Here is a 20,235-nt window from a genome sequence, read left to right on the forward strand (position 1 = left end):
GTTTGCATATAGACACATAAAAGTGTATCCCTGTTCACAGAGACTCAGGGATGCCTGCCTGTGTCTGTGCACTCGGGTTGCTGGGAGAAGTGAATCACAGAGGACTGCAACTTCTTACCTGAATGCTTAAGCCTTTAAAGTGTTTGTGTTCCTGTGCACTCACCCACACACTCCTTCAAAACTACAGATACAGATGACATCACAGACACATGTGCACTCGGTTCATAAGCATAGTCAAGCCACAAGCCCAAACAATAAAGGCAGCAGGGGCGTAACAAGGCTGGAGTGGGCCCAGAGACAAAATTTTAAAATGAGCCCCTTACTGATACAAACACACACACTTCACAATATATAGTCGTGTGACTTGCCTCTGGGGGGACCCTCGAGGCGTGGGGGCCCCCAGGCAGCCGCCTCCCCTTGCCTAATAGTAATTACACCCCTGAAAGGTAGGTAGGTAGGTAGGTAGATTCTAAGCATGGCTTACATGCAAATCAAGGGTTGTGCATGGAGAATGCTTCCACATGAAAGAGAGAGGGGGTTGACATTCTCCCCCTCCCTCTGCAGGCATCTGTGCCATCTAAAATGTGTCTCTGAGGGTTCTACAACCCACAGGGACATATTTTCAGGATGTTTAGGTGCCTGCAGAGGGAAGAAGGAATCACCAAACACTGCCCCTTTCTGTGCATGGGTGAAAGCATTGCCCATGTGCAAGTCTTAGTTTGGATACAGGCCAATTCTATTTTGTTTAAAATGGGAGGGGAGACCTAACTTCATTGTAATTGCTTATATTTCCACTTTTTGAGAGCATCCCATAGCCCTCACAGTGTTTCACCTCTTAGCAATCCTGCAAATGGGCTACCATAAACAGTTTCTAAAGGATCTGAGAGACCTAGGTTCACCCCTCTGCTCAGCCACAGACTCACTGGGTGGCCTTGGGCAAGTTATAATCTTAGACTTCATTCCTCCCCCATTTATAGAATTCTTGCTCTGTTGTTCAGTGCTTTCCAGTAAGTTCATGGCTGTGCAGCATTAGCAGCCAGGTCTCTCAGAGCTATTGCTGCCCAACTGCTCGGGCATACTGTTTTTCACTCATATTCTTGCACTGCACTGTAGGTATGAGATCGAACATATATGAACAGAAACCTCTGTGTTCAGAATGAATCTGCATGACTGCTAGTGGGAAATTCTCAGGAAAATTCTCCTAACTTGAACTTGCTTGCAGACCTTCAAATGTATCTTCTATTTTAGATGTTCTTTAGGACTGCCAATTATTGCTTCCACTGGATGTATGGATTTCAGAACAAACATGGTATAAAACATGGTATAAAATGACTTGATTTTGCCAAATGGATATTTAACACTATAACTGTAAACTTATTTTAAAATGTTTATTTTGTAGGGTTTTTTAAAGTATTAAAATATTAATATTTTTAATATTAAGTATTAAAAATATTTTAAAAGTATTTTAAAGTTTTTAAAAGTAGCCTTTTCAAAAGCAAAATATGAACATTTTCAAAATCCAGATAGCCAAACTCAAATTTGTATGAAAAATCATTTCATCTCTTATCTACCCACTCAGAAACATGCACCCAGAGCACACATACATGCACATATAACTTAAAATGAATGCACATGTGATGAATATTTATATACCGCTTTTCAACAAAAGTCCCCAAAGTGGTTTACATAGATATAAATAAAATAAATAGAATGGCTGCCTGTCCCCAAAGGGCTCACAATTTTAAAAAGAAACATAAGATAGATACCAGCAACAGCCACTGGAGGGATGCTGTGCTGGCGCTTGATAGGGCCAGTTGCTCTCCCCCTGCTAAATATAAGAGAATCACCACTTTTAAAAGGTGCCTCTTTGATCATTTAGCAGGGGATTCCACACAGCTTTACATGCCCCTATACAAGACATGAGGAAATAGTATGTTTCCTTATCACACTACTGCAATGAAGGGGACAGAGACCTGGAACTGGGTTCAAATCCCTCCTCAGCCAGGAACTCTCTGGGTGTGTTTTGGCCTCAGTTTCCTTTCTGTAAAATGGAAAGAATAGGCCAAAATAGTACAAAAGGTGGCTAAGTGAGGGAATTACACAAGAGTTCAGGACCAGGTAAAAGTTATAATGAAGTTCCATGGTGGCCGATGGACCAGTTAATTGCAATAATGAGGAGGAGGAGGAGGAGGAACATGTATATACCACTTTTCAAAAAGTTCTCAAAGTGGTTTACACAGAACAAGAAATAAGATGATTTTCTGTCCCAAAAGGGCTCACAATCTAAACAGAAATACAAGTTAGACATCAGCAACAGTCTCTGGAAAAACCCTGTGCTGGCATTGGATAAAGTTGCTCTCCTGCCAATAAAAGAGAACCAATCGGGGTCTCATTGCTTTCAATGGGATTTAGTCACGATTAAAATTAGCTGGATGGGAGGGAGATGTTCAAACTTTATAATGCAATTTTCGTGTTGCACTGCCACTGAAATCAATGGGAATTAACTTCTTGTCTTTGGAGGCAACCCTATGAGTTTTAAAGCTCCTTTCTGTCCTTCCGCAGAGCCATCAGCTGCCTGATGCAACGGACCAGGTCCCCTTCCGGCAGGCCACACACACACACACACACACACAGCCCTCTATTCGTTCCAACAGCAAAATGCACCTTGACACAGAAGAACAGAGTTCCCCATACCAGATGTGCAACAAACATTCACATTTCTCTCCCTCCCCCCTTCCCAGTTTAAGCATCCCCCCTTGCAATCCAATCAACCCTCTAAATCTAGTGGGGCAGTCTAAAGACACCTTGCTTCTGACTTCAGTCTCTGCTCCAGGGTGTTATATATTTTCAGGAGGAGGTGTGTGTGTGTGTGTGTGCGCGCATTTATTTTTTCATCTGCTCTTTGTTGGGTGTGTGTGTGTGTGTGTGTGTTTAAGTAGGGAGAGATAGAAAGAAAGAGACAGAGAGAAGGAGGGGGGAAGTCTGTTTTGCCTTCAAGGCAATATTTCTGGAGCCAATCGGAATGTTGCATCCACCCTTCCCTGCTCCCTAATTAAAGGGTTGAAGCAAGCTAGCTGGGTTGGATTTCTTACACATTTTCCCTGGAGGAGGACTGGAGCAGCAGCAGCAGCAACAACAGCAGCAGCTATTACTGGAGCAATGCCTGAGTAAGCTTACTCCAGAGGAGGAGAACATTTGCCCAACCTAGAAGCCACCTTGCACACTTTCTTGGGTTCCATTGCTCCGCTGGTGGGCCTTCCATTGGTTGGACCTTTTCATCATGAGTGGATCTTTCGACAAGAAGATCACCAGCATCTTGACTGACATCTCCAGTTCCCTCAGTTGCCATGCGGCCACTAAGGACTCCCCCACTCTCCCTGAGTCGTCCATCACAGATCTGGGTTACTACAGCACCCCGCATAACCAGCACGAGTATTACCCCAGCCAGCCTTACACTCAGCCTATGAATCATTATGCGTACCATCCCCAGTTTAATCTAAATGGGATTGGAGGTGCTGGGACATACTCCCCTAAATCTGATTACACCTACAGCACCTCGTACAGGCAATATGGATCTTTCCGGGAGCAGCAGTTGTCCAGTCAAGAAGCAGGTAAGAACACTTTTATGCCCAACCAATGAAATACGATGCATATAAATCTGTATATTTTGAAGGGGGTGAAGAAGTGAAAGGGATGCTTTTCTGGGGCCTAGGAAGGCGGACTCTCTGGAATGTGGAATCTCTTTTTGCCCACCTTCTTCAGGATAATTGTAATGGGGTGGGGGGTTAATATATTTTGTTAATGCTTTGCCCAAAGGTAGCACTGAGTTGGATAAAATTGGACAACGTCTTCCCATTGCGTGAACGCACTAGACATAGACACCTTCTGGAGGATCCGTCCAGGAGTACAGTCTGACTCTCTCTGACCCCTTGGATAGGGTTATATATTTTACTCACCAATCCCTAGCACTCTGTTCCTTATGGGCTTGCAGTTATTAAATGTTTGTGCAACCCTTGAGAAGAACTAATGTCCCCCCAATAAAGTTATCCATCAGTATTGCTGAATGTAAACTGGGACCCCACATCTGTGACAGGCACACACACACACACACACAGCACATGCATGTAACCCCCTCACCCTACAAATGGAAAATGAGAGAGAACCTCAGTGTAGTAAAAGGCATACTACCGATCACCCTCATTCCCTTGCCACTTGCCAAATTCAGGCACTGCCATCAAAGACATATGGAATTAGTTGATGAATTGATTCTGGCATGGATATCAACGTCAGTGACAGATCTGTGGGTTATACAACTTTTCACTCCTGCCTATGGAGGGATTCACCAATGAAATAATTAAGAGCCCACCTTTTGATGGAGTACCTTTGCTCAGTTCTTGAATGGCGGGGGCGGGTGGGGGGGAGTACTTGGAATTGTCCTTCTCCCCCCCCCCCGCCCTGATCAATTTCTTCAATGTACTTGGGAGATAAAGGTTCAGGAGTTTCTAGGTCTGTTCCATGTACCAGGTTATTAAATAATATGCAATGGTTCACAAGCTTGGGCTGCCGTTTGTTCTTTGCAAAGTACAACTTGGCTTACCGGTTTATCATCACGGGGCTGCCTAGAATGTCTTCTTTTGTTCTGAGGACTTGATTTTTGTTGGACAAAACATCTTAGCTGATATTGCGACTTTGTTTTGTTTCAACAAAGTTTAATATACGTATTTTCTGTGAAAGGCTGTGTTTCTCGCACTCGCTGCTCACTGCTTGTTTCCCTCATGAAATCTCAAGACTCTCCTTCCTGTTGGAGGACTGCAGTCGCTTTGGCTTTGTTGACTAAAAAACAGAGAAAGGAGCAAACCAAAACTGAAAGAATGAAAGACAAAGTACACCAATGAGAAGGTGGTGGGTTGCTTTATTCAAGTGACAGTCAGAGGAGTGTAAAGGCAGTGTTGGTGAAAAAGCTCCGTTGAGAGTCATAGTGCTTGTTTCCAAGTAAACAGGTTTAGGACTGAGGTGCAAAAAAGGTGAGAAAAGTTTCTATCTGCAAACAAAGCCGAGCGTGTAGATTTTATAAGTTGAAAGACCAGAGATGTTGGCTGGACGTTTGAGGCCTAGAATTTACGCCCTCACTCTCCACAAATATTTCAGGAAGGGAACATGGGGGTTGTGTGGTTCCGACTGTCCCCACGTAACCGGACAATACTTCCTGCCAAGAATAAAAAATACATCAGGGATCTTGTGAGACAGAGAAATGAAGACGGTTTTTAAAAGGCAAGCTAGGTTGAAGTGGAAGAACGGAGGAGTCGGATGGGTGAGCCAGGAGGTTTGAGACTGAGCAAATTTAGTTAGGCCAAACCCAGCAATGTACCCCAGAAGTTTCACTGCAGCTTGGAAGTGTAAAACTTCAAGTAAAAAGAAATAGAGAAATCCTGCTGCAGATGGAGAATGGAAATCTGAGTATAGAAAGCGCTACAATAGCAAAATAAAAATAGAGAGTCGAGTCAAACCAAGCAAAGGAAAAACTGAAAAAGGAAAACGTCGAGCAAAAAAGAGGAAAATAAATTGTAAGGGACAGAAGGTAGATTCTTCAAGTTTGAATTATTTTCTGAAATCATTTTATTGTAATTCCTTCTCCCACTTCTCCTCTGGGTCTACAGACTTCCTTAACCTTCATTTTTCATATTCTTGGGCAATTCAGAAATTGACTCCGTCGCCTGCCAAGAAAGTGATTATCAGGTTAATCCTATGAAATGTTCCCAATTCCCCTTTTAATTCCCAGATTCTCCTACCAGATTGGGCCTCAAGAACGGTGTGTGATGAGATGGGGGTACATGTCAAGCACTTAGCACACTCTCGATATTGTTAAAAAACAAACAAACCAGCAGGCCATAGGAGGCTGCTAGGTGGGTTTCTGAGGTCATGAGTAGGCAGGGTATATTGGTGTCTACCATACTACACAGAGCTCATGGGTCATAGAAAGCCTCTTAGTGATGCAGAAGTTGGAGGGGTGTACAGTCTTAAGTGTTTGATGAGGTGTCCTATGGAGCAAAAAGGGATCACTTCACAACAGAAGATCATAACTATTTTGGAAACCCACCCGCCATAAAGGACGGATGCCTCTGTAAAAGTAGTCGAATCTACAAGCCTTCTTAAAATATTATTCTTGGCACCAGATTTTCATTCACTCTCATCTCCAGCCAGTAGGGCTCTGATAATTTGGATTCTTCTGAAATATAGTGTGAACCTCTAAATGATATGAAAATCAAATCCTGTAAAAGCAGGAGCTTAGCGGTCTTTTCTTTTCTTCAATTGCTAACCAAACGTCTTGCTATGATTTCTGCCTCTCTGTAATGATATTTTTCCTGGTTTATTTCTTTCGTCCACCCTCAACCCCACCTCACCAGTTTCAGTGAAGGAAGAACCAGAACCAGAAGTACGGATGGTCAATGGGAAACCCAAAAAAATCCGAAAGCCACGCACAATATACTCCAGTTACCAGCTGGCTGCGTTGCAAAGGAGATTCCAGAAGGCGCAGTACCTGGCTTTGCCAGAGAGGGCAGAATTGGCTGCACAGCTTGGACTGACACAGACTCAGGTAAGAACTTCAGAAATGAAAAGAAAGTACTGCACTGTTTAGGAAAATGTGAGTGTGAGTGCGACAGTGTGCATGAAACCCAAAAAACATCTCAGGAATTTTGTGGGCCTAGATGGGAGGGGAAAGCCCACCAGGACTCTCACAATCAGGCAGGGGACAACCAAGTTGAATCAATAAGAGAAATAATTCCAGATGTCGGAATGCCTTTACTTGATCTTAAGGAAAACATTCTCTCTTTGATTTCATGATACCTATCTAGGGTGTTGGAGTTTTTTTGCTGTCTAGGTTGTTGGAGTAATTGGGTCAATTACAGACTCAATGAATCTTCCATGGGCCAAGTCAGTGGTTCCCAAACTGGGAGCCTCCAGATGTTGCTGAACTACAGCTCCCATCCTCCCCAGCCACAATAAATTGTGGCTGGGGCTGATGGGAGTTGTAGATCAGCAACATCTGGAGGCTCCCAGTTTGGAAGCCACTGGGCCAAGTAATAAAAACTAGAAACTTGGAGCCAAAGATTAGAGCAGATATTCTGAATTAACAAGTGAAAATTAGGGTTGAGGGGGAGGCTGATATTGTTCTACACTCTTCCTTGCTCCCCTTAACTCTAGGCTCCATGTGAAGTTTCTCCCCCTCCCCATCAGCCTCCTTGGCCTCCTCACTTCCTCAGTCCTATCCAGCACCTCCTATTTCTATCTCCTGCATGAGTTTTGACTCCTACCAATCAAATCTTGCACTCATCTCTCTGATAACTGTTCTGATTGTCAACATTCGCCTCAGCAGTTAGTATGTTGGTGCACATTCCATAGCATACATTAAAACTCAGTTTTAAGCTGTTCTATTGGAATTTTTATTTTTAATATTAAAATACCCATTTATATTATTATTCTTTTGGAGGTATGCATTACAACCTAGTACTATATTAGTTTTCCCTGATCCCTTGTATTGTCTTGCAGGTTAGGAACATAGGAAGCTGCCATATACCGAGTCAGACCATTGGTCCATCTAGCTCAGTATTGTCTACACAGACTGGCAGCAGTTCCTCCAAAGTTGTAGGCAGGAATCTCTCTCAGCCCTATCTTGGAGATGCCAGGGAGGGAACTTGAAACCTTCTGCTCTTCCCAGAGCGGCTCCATCCCTTAAGGGGAATATCTTACAGTGCTCACTCATCATCATCATCATCATCATCATTATTATTACATTTATATCCCGCTCTTCCTCCAAGGAGCTCAGAGCGGTGTACTACATACTTGAGTTTCTCTTTCACAACAACCCTGTGAAGTAGGTTAGGCTGAGAGAGAAGTGACTGGCCCAGAGTCACCCAGCTAGTTTCATGGCTGAATGGGGATTTGAACTCGGGTCTCCCCGGTCCTAGTCCAGCACTCCAACCACTACACCACGCTGGGTCACTCATCAAGTCTCCCATTCATAGGCAACCAGGGCAGACCCTGCTTAGTTAGGGGGACAAGTCCTGCTTGCTACCACAAGACCAGCTCATCCCATGGCATCACACAGCAGCAGCTTAGGATGTGTTAGAGGGAGTTCCCAGATGAATGACAATCAGTTTCTATGTCACCCGAAAAGATATCTGCTGATACCGTCTGGAACCCGCCATGATGGGGTTTTTTTGTTGTTGTAGTGAAAGTTCTGATGATTAAACTGGAAGCATGTCTTGCTACCCATCAATATTTTGATAGCAATAGAGTAATCCACAGAAAAGTGGCCAGCAATCTGAAACGCACCACAGAGGCAAACAGCCAAGTTGTTCACAGCCTGTCCCTCTTATTCACGGGCTGTCACTAGCTTACTCATATCTGGCCGGGGTTCAAAGATCCAAACTGGAATGCTGACTGCTCCGAGAGGGGGAGGAGAAGATCAACAGGAAACCTGTGGGTGGAGCAATGGCACTTGTATGTTTTGGCACCTTCCCCTTTTTCCCTTCTGAAGCCAACTGTGAAGAGGAAGTTGGCAGAGGGAAGGGGGGGAAACTCTTGTAGTCTGCAGATGAGCACACAGGCAAGCGGTGGCCCAATCGCTGATGTGTGGGCCAGATGAAGCATAAAGGGCTGCTAGTTGCCTGCCATGGCTTGCCAAGGCCCAACCTGCCAGTTGAGCTGTTTTTATTGATTTTGTTTGTGTTGCATTGTTCAAAGTGCAGAGTGCTTCATTTTTGTTGTTGCTCTACACACATCTCCATGTTAGGGGACTCATTTTAATTCCAATTATTATTATTAATAACAAACTTTATTTGTTCGTCGCCCCATAACAATTGTTCCCTCAGCAGCTCACAATAGCACAACAGGTAGGTAGGTAGATTTTATTTCGGTCACTGACCAGTAATCAATGGTAATCAATTTTATTTCGGTCATTGACCAGCACAACAGCAAAAACATCGATTTACAACACAGAACACAAAACAAACACATCACAATATTTTTATCTATCTATCTATCTATCTATCTATCTATCTATCTATCTATCTATCTATCTATTTTCTATCTGAAATAGCAAATACAAAATACAATGCAAAACTTCTTTAAACTTTTTAAAAATCAATTTTTTTAAAAGCCTGAATGAACAGAAAGGCAAAGGGACGACACCAGGCAAGCTTCACTGGGGAGGCTATTCCATAGATGGGGTGCCACCACCGGAAAGTCCCTCTCCCTAGTAGCCACTCCCCTCACCTCATTTGTTAGGGGCACTTGGAGCAGGGCCTCCAAAGAAGATCCTAAGGTCTGAGTTGGGACATATGGGGCAAGGGGCTCTCTCAGATAACCTGGTCCCAAGCCGTTTAGAGCTTTAAAGGTTAAAACCAGCACTTTGAATTGGGTCTGGAAACGGACTGGGAGCCAGTGCAGCTAACAAACCACTGGTGTGATATGATCAAAATGCCCAGCCCCCATTTTACAGAGGGGAGAACTTAAGCTGGGAAATATGGCCCAAACACCACCTCAGGTGAGACTGAGCAGGGATAGATTGCATAGATTTTACTCAAGGCAACTTCTCTGTAGGCATTGAAGAAGAAGAAGAAAACAGTGGGGGGACTAATTATGCTGCTCTCTTCAGTTTGCCCTTTGGAGCAATATGCCATCTTTTAACTGTTGCCGTCTAAGGCAGGGCTGCACAACTTCAGCCCTCCAGCTGTTGTCAGACTACAACTCCCATAATCCTCCGCCACAGTGGCCAATGATCAGGGATGATGGGAGTTGCAGTCCAACAATAGTGGAGTGCCAAAGTTCTGCAGCCCCTGTCTAAGGCGACTGTTCTATACATGGTTGAGAGTAAGCCTCCAACAATATTTTTATTCCCAAGACAATATGCATAGGGGGTTGGCTACAAAGATGCAAACCTACACACACTAATCTGAGATTAAAAGCCATTCAACTAATTGAGGCTTTCAGCCCTAAAACCTGTGAAAAGAAGCCTTTGAACATGTGCAGAGTGCCTTCTATCCACCTCTAGTTTTCCACAGACTCCTCTCACATATCTGGGGTTAGGAGGCAGCATTTCCAAGCTAGAGATCAACTGTGAGCCCTGTTGCCTTTCTTTTCTTGAAATCAACTACCATCTGAAAACCAGCACAGCAAGATTGGGTTTCATCAACGTCTAGTTAACCCCAGAGCTTGAAGATTACCTAAACGCAATTCTCTATCCGTCTTCCAATCCTGGACACATTTCCTTGGGAGTAGGTCTTGCTGGTTATTCCAGTATTACTTTCGAGTAGAGATTGCCTTGTTTGAGCCAGCTATTCCCAAATTTGGGTCCCCAAATGTTGGACTATAACTCCCATCACCCCCAGCAACAATGACCAAAGGATGATGGGAGTTGTAGTCCAGCAGTATCTGAGGTACTAAGTCTGGGAAGGTTTTAAGAAGATGCAGGACTTCTCTGCCCTTTTTGCCAACAGAGTGTCTACTGCACACTCACAGAACCATTATACAAAGCTCCTGAAGGGTGATCTTACTCAATTTTTTACTAGGGCAGCAAGATCTAGCAAACCCCTCACAGGGAGAATTCCATCCAGTTTCCCCATGGAAGATTCAGAAACCACCTGACCCAATTACTCCTACGGGAAATTGGGGAGGCAGAGGCGTGAGGACATCACAGCTGTCATGCAACTTCTGCTGTTTACACCAAACTCTGACTGGAAAGCCATGGTTTCTAGGTGGAGAAGGCCGGGCGACAAAGAGCTGACCTCTCTCTGTCTGGCGCAAACACAGAGTTGGGTTTGAAACAGATCCTTTGCCAAACAGGGCTCAGCCCTGGAAGTTTTTGATATCAGGGTTCATCAGTCCTGGAAGTAATACAACAAGAATAAAGAGCACATACTTCTGGACAATGTGTTCCTTTCGCCACTCAATAACCACTGTCTTCCCCTACTAATATCCAGGCTTAGGGAAGGCCTGCTCAACCTCAGACCTCCTGCAGATGTTGGCCTACAACTCCCATGATCCCTGGCTATTGGCTACTGTGGCTGAGGTTTGTGGGAGTTGTAGTCAAAAAACAGCTGGGGGGGGGCCTATGTTAAGCAGGTCTGGCTTAGGGGAAAAGGTTACCAAGTGGACTGGAGTCACAGTATCTCTTCCTAAAATAACAATAAAGAAATCAGCTGCATTCACCATGCAAGAAACATTCACCATTTTATAAGGGAGGAAAGACAATTCTGACAATTTTTCCCTGGTGACTTTACAGTGAGCGATTTCTGGATTTTTTGGCCTTAGTCCCTTAAATGTTTTTAGGCACATGAGGATTGCACCTCACCACATCCTGCTTTTCAAAGACTTTTCAGGGAAGAGAAAGACTTGGCCACATATGAAAAGCATTCACAAGATCAGTCTGGTATGCTAAAGTTTGGATGGTATACAAATATACTAAACAAACAAACAAATAAAAGGCCTGGCAAAAGTCAAGACTCAGAGAGTTTGCCATGTAAAACCACTTGTGTGAATGACTTTTTTCACGAAAATGCACAGGCGGATAGTTGCTATGGATGAGAATCGCATGCTTCAAATTTAGGTTCTGGGCAGAACTGCAATGAAATTTTTCACCCATTTAACATTCAGGTTTATTTTATATTATTTTTATTTTAAGCTTGAAATTTTTAATCAAAATATTAAGGCAATCATATCAGAATTAGCTTGCTAAATAAAATATTTTACACCAAAAGTTCTCAAACTGGGGGCTCCAGATGTTGTTAGACTACAGTTCCCAACACCCCCAGCCACAATGGCCTTTAGCCACTATGGGGATGATGGGTATTGTAGTCCAACAACATCTGGGAAACCAAGCTTGAGAACCTCTGTGTTAGACCTTTTAAAAAACAGTTTAAATTGAACAGCATCTGTATTTGGAAATGTGATTGGAAAAAATTGAATTGGGAGAAAATAAGATTTAAATGTCCACCTCTTTCAGCTAGCAGAATTTAGAACACGTTACTTCTAAACTACAGTATTTAGAACTACTTCTGAATTTTGAATGTGGTTCTGATTCCACCCAAATGCTCTAGATCTTGATCTAGATCAAGGTCTGCTTGCCTTCCTCTCCTCCCACAGGCCTTCCCTCTTAAGCAGGTCAATAAGGCAGTGTTGAAGCGGCTAGGAATGAAAAGCTGGCCAAGTACACAGTGACAACAACCACCAGGCTTTCTTCTTCTTTTTTTAACAAGCCTGCGTTCTTAATTGCTTTGATCTAAATAAAGTAGCAAGCTGGCGTGCTTCCGGATTCTGATAGGCTAAGAGGGCTGCAGTAATGTAGCATGGTAGTGGTCACCTGACTGAGAACACTGAAAATTGCACCCAGCAAAATGTTCTCGGGATGATTTGGTGGATGGGTTTTGCTCAAGGCAGCTGGATGATGGTCAGAAAGGAATGTTCCCTGGGGTCAGATTGGCCAGTCACCCAGGAGTATTTTTGCCTTCCCCTACAGGCTGATGCTTGGCTCACTTGCTTGAGTCACCTGCAGCTTTTTGCTATACAGGATGAGCTTTGCTCATGCTAATGCTGACAGCCATATGATCATCAAGGCTGGAATTTTCCCCCAGGCCTGATTGGCTAGTGACCCCCCCCCCCCGAGGCATTTTTTGCCCTCCTCTGCAGTACAGTGCTTGGTTCACTTGCCTGAGTCATCTGAGGTTCTTTGCTCTCCAAAGTATCAGTGTATATGTATTCGATGCTCATATAGCCTGTATAGGTGAATGTGGAGGTGGGGCTAAGTCATCATATGTTGTTGTTGTTTTTAAATCATTTTTTATATCTCGCTCTTCCTCCAAGGAGCCCAGAGCGGTGTACTACATACTTAAGTTTCTCCTCACACAACAACCCTGTTAAGTAGGTTAGGCTGAGAGAGAAGTGACTGGCCCAGAGTCACCCAGCAAGTCTCATGGCTGAATGGGGATTTGAACTCAGGTCTCCCCAGTCCTAGTCCAGCACTCTAACCACTACACCACGCTGGCTGTAGTGCCTGCTCCATGACAGAGGCATGGAATAGATGGGCTTTTGGCCTCTTACCCCTCCATCTAACATTTCACCTCATTACATAGCCCCAGCAGGGGTTCTCAATCTTGGGTCCTCAGAGGTTATTGGACTACAACCCCCATCATCCCCAGCAACAATGGCTGGATGCTGGGGGTGATGGGAGTTGTAGTCCAACAACATCTCCGAGGATCCAAGGTTGGGAACCCCTGTCCTACAGAACAAAACAGAACACACCACACACAACCAAATGCACTCTGTAACTGAAAGTCGATGATCCTTGACCAATCTCCAATGTTTTGGTTTTCTCTAGCTGTCCTATGGATTTATGGGCTGGGAGTTTCTGAGCCATTTATAAAGCTGGGAGGTGTTTGTCATAGGAAGGTGTGAAATGTCTGTCCAGGTTTACATGTGCAGTGAAATGAAGTGTCAGATTCTTGAATGGATGGAACTATTTCATGTTTGAATGTTCCTTACATTAATGTTCCTCTTGCTCATTAATGTTCATTTAATGTAAGGAATATTCAGATGTTTGAATGTTCCTTACACTGAAAAGAAAAGAAAAAAGAAAACTATCACATCAGAGACCAAGGTTTAGCATAGCCCTCTCCCTCCTGTTCTAGGTTTCTACTTGGGAAGAGTTAGACTTCAGAAACTAAACAAGACAAAATTGGTCTGAATTGGTACCTCCCATTGGACTATCTTAGGACACTGATTCATGTTCACGTGTAGGATCCAGTCTCTTTCTAGATAGGCTGGAAGCTAAGATAGTGAGTGTTGGTTGTTTTTAAGCAGCTTTCCAAAACTGAGATGCTCAGAAATAAAGAACTTGCCTTAACATAAGCTATCATATACCATAGGAGTCTCATCCTTTCTAAACTCACTCTGTTCAGTGGGACCTCTTCCAAAAGCAGATTTTTTAAAAATAAAAACCCCTAAATTTGCTTTTTCTTTGGACATGAGGGGGAGCTGTTTCTTTAATCTTGAAGGATTTCAGATATATCTCTTTGGATTCAGAAACTGAAATTGAACTGATCGCTTTGTTTGGAGGATGCTACTTATACGTTTGGAGAGAGAGAGAGAGAGAGAGAGAGAGTGTGTCGTTTGGTCGTTTAAATTGCAATAAATTTGGGAATTGCTCCACAATAGAGTCCTTGCTTAGCTTTTACTCTGGATCATACCCTTTGGCCTTTAGCAGCATTAAACTAAATAGACTCTTTTTTTAAAAAATGAGCACATTGATTAATTAGTGAAGGGTTGTAAAGATAGATATATCAATGCACACACACATATCAGTAAACATCAATATAAATTCATATTAATTCCCTTGGTGGAACACTAATGCAAACACTGTGAGAACTTTGACGAACTTTGGCTGACTTCATATAGTTTGTTCAGTCTTTGGTGACTTCGCAATCCGTCATTTCAATATTTAATTAATTAGCAGTTAACCAATAGTTACAGCTACAATTGCGAAGACTGGAAAATGACTCTGTTCATAGTAGCCAGTTGTCAGCTTTACCACAGCAGGTCTCTCCCCAACCAGTGCCTGGTTGGGGAGAGACCTCCCACCCCTGACCAAAAAAAAAATGTGTCTATTCCACAATTAAACATGAAAGGTTCCATCTGTTCATAACCCCCACCCTCTTCCTTGCTCTGACTATAGGGAATCTCTCTCTCTCTCTCTTCTCTCGCCTGTCTTTGCTCCCTTGTTTTTGCCTCTCCACCCACCACCCACTTTCTTTTGTTCCTCCTGTGCCCTTTCTCCAAAATGGGACACAGTCGGAGGAGTCATAAGCCTGCAAGATTTCAAAGCAGTCATTCCATGCTCCTGGCCCAACCCCCAGTTTCATCTCCATCGTCCCATCCCTGATGCGCTGGCAGTCACAAGAAGGCTTGTAAAAGATCTGAGCAAACTTGTCACAAAAACGCCTTGAAACAAGACCACAGTGCTCTGCTTCGTTCAGCAAAAAGGCAACCCTCTAGGTGATGCTTTTGAAAAGCCTGTTCAGTCTGGGTTCCAAGAAATGCATGCATGCATGCACGTACATACATATTTGTTACACCAAGGAGACAGCATAGCATATAAAGTGTCCTCCTCATTTTTATTCTTGCAATATTTTTTAGGTTAGTTAAACAGGTACAGTAGGCTAGCTCACACCACCTTTCATAGGGTAGGACAAATGTCCTACTCCCAAATTCAGAAGCTGTGCATGCTCCCAATTTTTGATTGTGTGCTTGTAAAAAACAGTGTGTGGGGGGGGGGAAGTGATTGTCTGCAAGGCTCCTGCGCTGGGTAGGAGGGCTTTCCCTCCTACTTCATTAAACAAGTGGTACAGAAGGAACCTTCCTACTCAGCATGAGTCACTCAGACAATCTACCTTGTTGACAATCTACCTATCAATCTACCTTGTTTTCCCTTCACATATGATTAGGAAACGAGAGTGCACACAGCTCCTGAACTTAGGTAGGATGCTTGTCCTACCTTATTTCTCATCATGCAAATGAGCCTAGTGAATGAGGTCATTCACACAATCAATAACTGTTTTCTACTCAGGTTTGGAAGCTGTGTGTGCTTCCAATGTTTGGTTATATGGAAGCAAGGTAAAAGGAAAACCTGGGTAGAAGTGATGATGTTGAAGCAAGGCAGGAGGAAAAACTGCCCAATTGTTTCCACACAACCAAAAACTGGGAGTGCACGCACCTCTCAAACCAGGGTAGAATACAATTTTTGATTGTTTGAACGACCTCAGTGACTCATAAGCTTCAAAATATTTGAATGGAGATCTGAACCCAGGTCTTCCCATTTAGGGCTGCCAACTCTGACTGAAGAAATCTCTTCATGGAGGTGTTTCCCCCCCAATATTTTTCACTATATCAAGTCATTAAACTCTCCAGGATGGCTTCCATTAGTCACTTGGAGAGTGATGCTGATTTTTTGAGACTCCGGACCAGTCCTTGAGGGTTAGTCAAGTCCTCAAACTTGGGTCCCCAGATACTGTTGGACTACAACTCCCACCGTCCCCAGAGCTGGAGAGAATGGGAAATGTAGCTGAACTGAGGTTCCAAGGCTGAGAAGAGCCTAGTCTGAAACGATCCACTATACCACATTGAGAGTGAGGGGGAAATTCATGGGCCTTTAAGAAACAAAGTTAGGTATTATGATAACTGCTTTTTCTCCGAGTAGCAGATTCCTATGCCTTTAGCAGCTGCATGACCAGAGCCGGGGGGTGGGGGAGAATAGGTGCAGCACACCTCCTCCCTTTTCATCCATGCTGCCCACATATGCAGCAGAATGAGGTGGTAAGAATGCTGAAGTGGTAGAGGAGACCGTGCCATTTCAGACAATAGGTAGGGGGACCGATTTTGAATGCTCTTCCATGTAAAACTAGAACCTGCAAGTAAAAATTGTGCATCAAGGAGAGAGGTTTTAATCCAACTCATTCTCTATAGTGTCCGTTTTCTGTTGGCAAGGAGTTTTTCACATGGGGGAAAAATAATTAAAAATATGACCCCCTACCTACAGAGATACAGTTGGTTCATCCATTTTGGAATCCTACCACCTCATTCTGTTGCACCACCAGGCCTTAAGGAGAAAGAACAGTGAGGCCTGGTTAACAACAACAAGAAGATGGCCTAATACAGAGAGGAAACAGTTGTGCATGTTTTATTTTTTAAAGGGGTGTGTGCAACCCTGCTGAACTGTTTAGTGAGGAGGGCAATTCTGTCTACCTCTTCCCAGGGCACCTCTGTCAATCACAGAAAGGGGGACTATTTTCTCTTTGGAGTGGTTGATTGTTTTAAAAAGAAGCGTCAACGTTATCTGATCTGGAAATTCTACCCGCAAATATGTGGAAGTTTGCTGTGCCGATCCAGGAAAGACACTCCACACGTGCTCAGGCACTGATATTATTTCTCCCCATGCTCCAAGGCGGAGGCTGGGCACTGACACTAGATTCCAAGGCTGTAGCCATGGCAGCTTAAGGCACAAATGGATCTCTGGCTCTATGGCCATCATGCATTTACTTTAGAAGGCTCTGAGGTGCCAGTCACACAGGATCCCATACACTTTCCTGGACCTCTAGAATATGTTCTCTGGAGGGTCTTAGAAACTACAACAGGCCCCCATTTGTGGCCTTGCGTGCTGCCACTGTGAGTCCTTCCGAGCCATCTACATTCTAGAACCTTTCCAAGTTCTAGAACTGCCACTGTGAGCCATTCCCTTCCAAGCCATCTACCCTGCTAAGCACATGCAGTGAAGCTTCCAGTGTCCTTTTGTTTTGATGGCAGCCTCTTATGTAACTCAAAAAGCCTTCCTTAAAATTCAAGAAAGCTTCAGCAGCAGCCTGCGATGAAGCAGAAAGAGCTGCCATTAGGGAAAGAGTGGTAACGAAGCCCCTTGTGAACATTTAAATTGTGTGTGTTTTTCGGGGTTGGGGTGTGTGTGTGGGGGGGGTGTTGGATGGTGGCCCCGATTTTTAACGGGTATTTGATGCAACAGCACATTATCTTGGTTGCGGTATCCCTTCTTTGGGATGCCCAAGGAGATAAATGAGGTGATTCCAATCTGACCACTCTTCTGAGAAGGAGCAATAACAACTCTCCTTGATGACAGGGGAACGTCAGGTGCCAATGGTTGAGGCACCTTCTTTGGTGGGAAAAGGCATGGGTTGCTCTGTCTACCCCAGACCCTGTTCTTAATGCCCAGACACTCCCCTCAGAGTATCTGTGGCACACAGAATACACATCCCTACCCAGAACCATAAAACCACATTTTCAGTTCCTTCCTCTTTTTCTTTTAGGTGAAAATCTGGTTCCAGAACCGAAGGTCCAAGTTCAAGAAGTTGTACAAAAATGGAGAGGTGCCCCTGGAACACAGCCCCAACAACAGTGACTCCATGGCTTGCAATTCTCCGCCGTCTCCCACACTCTGGGACAGTAACACCCACAACAACCCAGCCAACAGGAGTCAACTCCCCCAGCCGCTTTCCTATAACTCTCCACCAAGCTACTTGGAGGACCATAATTCTTGGTACCACCATCAGAACCTGAGCGGGTCTCACTTACAACAACAGGGACCTCCGCCCACTTCTGGCTCTATGCATCACCCATCTCCGGGGCCTCCTCCCAATCCTGGAGCGGTATATTAACCTCCTTTGCCTCCACCACGAAACCAGTGGAGCAGGAAAAATGGAATGAGGGAGAGAGGGAGGGAGACAGAGAGGGAGAAACAGAGAGACAGCAACAAGTCAAAATGCTTTGATGTGTTTCATAGGACATGTACACATTCCATCCCATCTCAGGAACAACTGAACTGCAACAGGGTTAAGACATTTTGGGAGATCACCTAAAAATAGGGGAGAAAGTGAAAGACAGGAGGAAGGGGGGAAGAGAGCTTGTGATCCATGTTGTATGTCAACCAAATTGGTTTCACCCAGACTATATTACGAATCTCAACTTCCTGTGTGGTTTATCTGTGGGCAGCTTTTCCCCCATCATCACTATCGGCTATGTGCAGAACACACGTGATTGGGAAAATCCCTTACTTGGCTAAGGAAGCTCTAAGAATCACACTGCACAACTCCAGGTTTCCAAGAAGAAAGTATACAACTGGTTTTATTTTTCTTGTCTTACTTTTTTTTAATTATTCTATTTTGCTGTTAACTTCCCAAGCAAAGTGGTTTAGAGAAGCATCTTCCTGAAGACTACTTTGAAAGGACTGGCAGAACTTCAAAAACCAATTAATGTCTTCCATGGTAGGAACTGGATTTGTCTCGTTACTCATTCGTGCAGTCAGGGAACAGGGATCAACCCCAGACATCTATCTCTCTCTAATCCTACATGCCCTCTTGCAATGACTATCTAGTTAGAAATGGAAAAGACCATTTTAAGAAATAGTGGGGGGCAGCAGACATACACTGTCAACAATGTTTTTAAAAACTCTATATTGTATGGATTTAGGATTAAAGTCAATTCTTAGATTATATGTAATACAGAACTGTATATTAACATAAAGCTATTGGAGAACTGGTGACCTTGTGGTTACATTGAACAGGGAAAGGTCAGAGCACCATAGAAAAGACCAGTCCAGATCTTAGTAAAGGTGAAGTGTGCCGTCAAGTCGATTTTGAGTCCTGGCACCCACAGAGCCATGTGGTTGTCTTTGGTAGGATACAGGAGGGGTTTACCATTGCCTCCTCCCGTGCAGTATGAGATGATGCTGTCTGGCTACACATCCCTGTCTCCTCTACCCAGCCTGGCTAGGCTTATTGGGACCGGCCTCAGAGCAGAGTCAGGGAGGGGATTGAGTGTCACCCTGTGCCTCCTCTGTCCCAGGCTGCTTGTTCTTTGTGTCTGCGCCTCTCTGGCTGGGGGAGGGGGCTGACACTCTCCACCAGCCTCCTTCTCATCCCTGGCCAGCTCCTTATATGCCTCCTCACAGGCTATGCATCGCCCACCCCCAAGTACGGGGCCAATGCACCTCTTTATTACCTAGAATTGATTACCCCTTACAGCTGTTGCCAACACCTCTTCCCCTTCTCCTTCTTCAGGAGAAGAAGGCTCAGGCCCCCTCCCTTGGGGAGGCATGCTGCTGATGTTATCCTCGTATGCCTCCCCTTCGGTCTTATCAGGGCTCAGCTCCTCCTCCACTGGAGCGGAGTCCCCTGCCTCTCCCTGGCTGCCACCCGTCCCTGTCGCCATGGGCCCTCTCCTCACCACTCCATCCTCGGAGGTCAGGACAGCCGGCCTCACCGGACAGATGCCTTTCAGCATCTTCCTATATCTTGGTTGCAGTGGCTATTTCAGGCTTACACCAGAAGCTCTCCAGTTTATACGGGAGATTAGAAAGGCTGGATAGGAGGTCTTAGAACCAGTCCTTGAAGGTCACACTAAATGGGGCTGTAGCTCAGTGACACAGCATCTGCTTTGCATGCAGAAGGCCCCCAGTTTCCCTCCCTGCCTGAACCCTTGGAGGGCCGCTGCTCACAGTGCAGAGCTAAATGGACCCATGGTCTGACTCAGCTGCACTTAGGATACTTCACATCTTGTTTTATTGCCAAATGCAGCTATTGGGGGTGTTCGGGGGGGTGGGGGATTGAGACTGTGGAATGGGAGGAAGTTAACCCCCCCCCGCCCATGAGCCCTTTTCCTGATGAAAATTGCTCCTCCAAA

General features: G+C 44.6%; 1 protein-coding gene across 2 annotated transcripts; it reads left to right on the forward strand.

The window, feature by feature from the left end:
* Positions 1–3,112: 3,112 nt before the first annotated feature.
* Positions 3,113–19,089, forward strand: DLX3 (distal-less homeobox 3). 2 transcript variants are annotated; one of them, XM_053263489.1, is made up of 3 exons: positions 3,113–3,611; positions 6,405–6,595; positions 17,865–19,089. In XM_053263489.1, the coding sequence occupies exons 1-3, from the start codon at positions 3,281–3,283 to the stop codon at positions 18,210–18,212; spliced, it is 870 nt and encodes a 289-aa protein (XP_053119464.1). In that variant the 5' UTR covers positions 3,113–3,280; the 3' UTR covers positions 18,213–19,089. The 2 variants fall into 2 exon arrangements, 1 of the variants encoding a protein (XP_053119464.1); XR_008310122.1 differs by lacking the exons at positions 3,113–3,611; positions 6,405–6,595 and adding an exon at positions 16,753–17,478 and having other exon boundaries at positions 17,865–17,997.
* The last annotated feature ends 1,146 nt before the right edge of the window (positions 19,090–20,235 follow it).

This window comes from Hemicordylus capensis, chromosome 6 (genome assembly GCF_027244095.1).
Source record: "Hemicordylus capensis ecotype Gifberg chromosome 6, rHemCap1.1.pri, whole genome shotgun sequence".
NCBI classification, from domain to species: Eukaryota; Metazoa; Chordata; class Lepidosauria; order Squamata; family Cordylidae; genus Hemicordylus; species Hemicordylus capensis.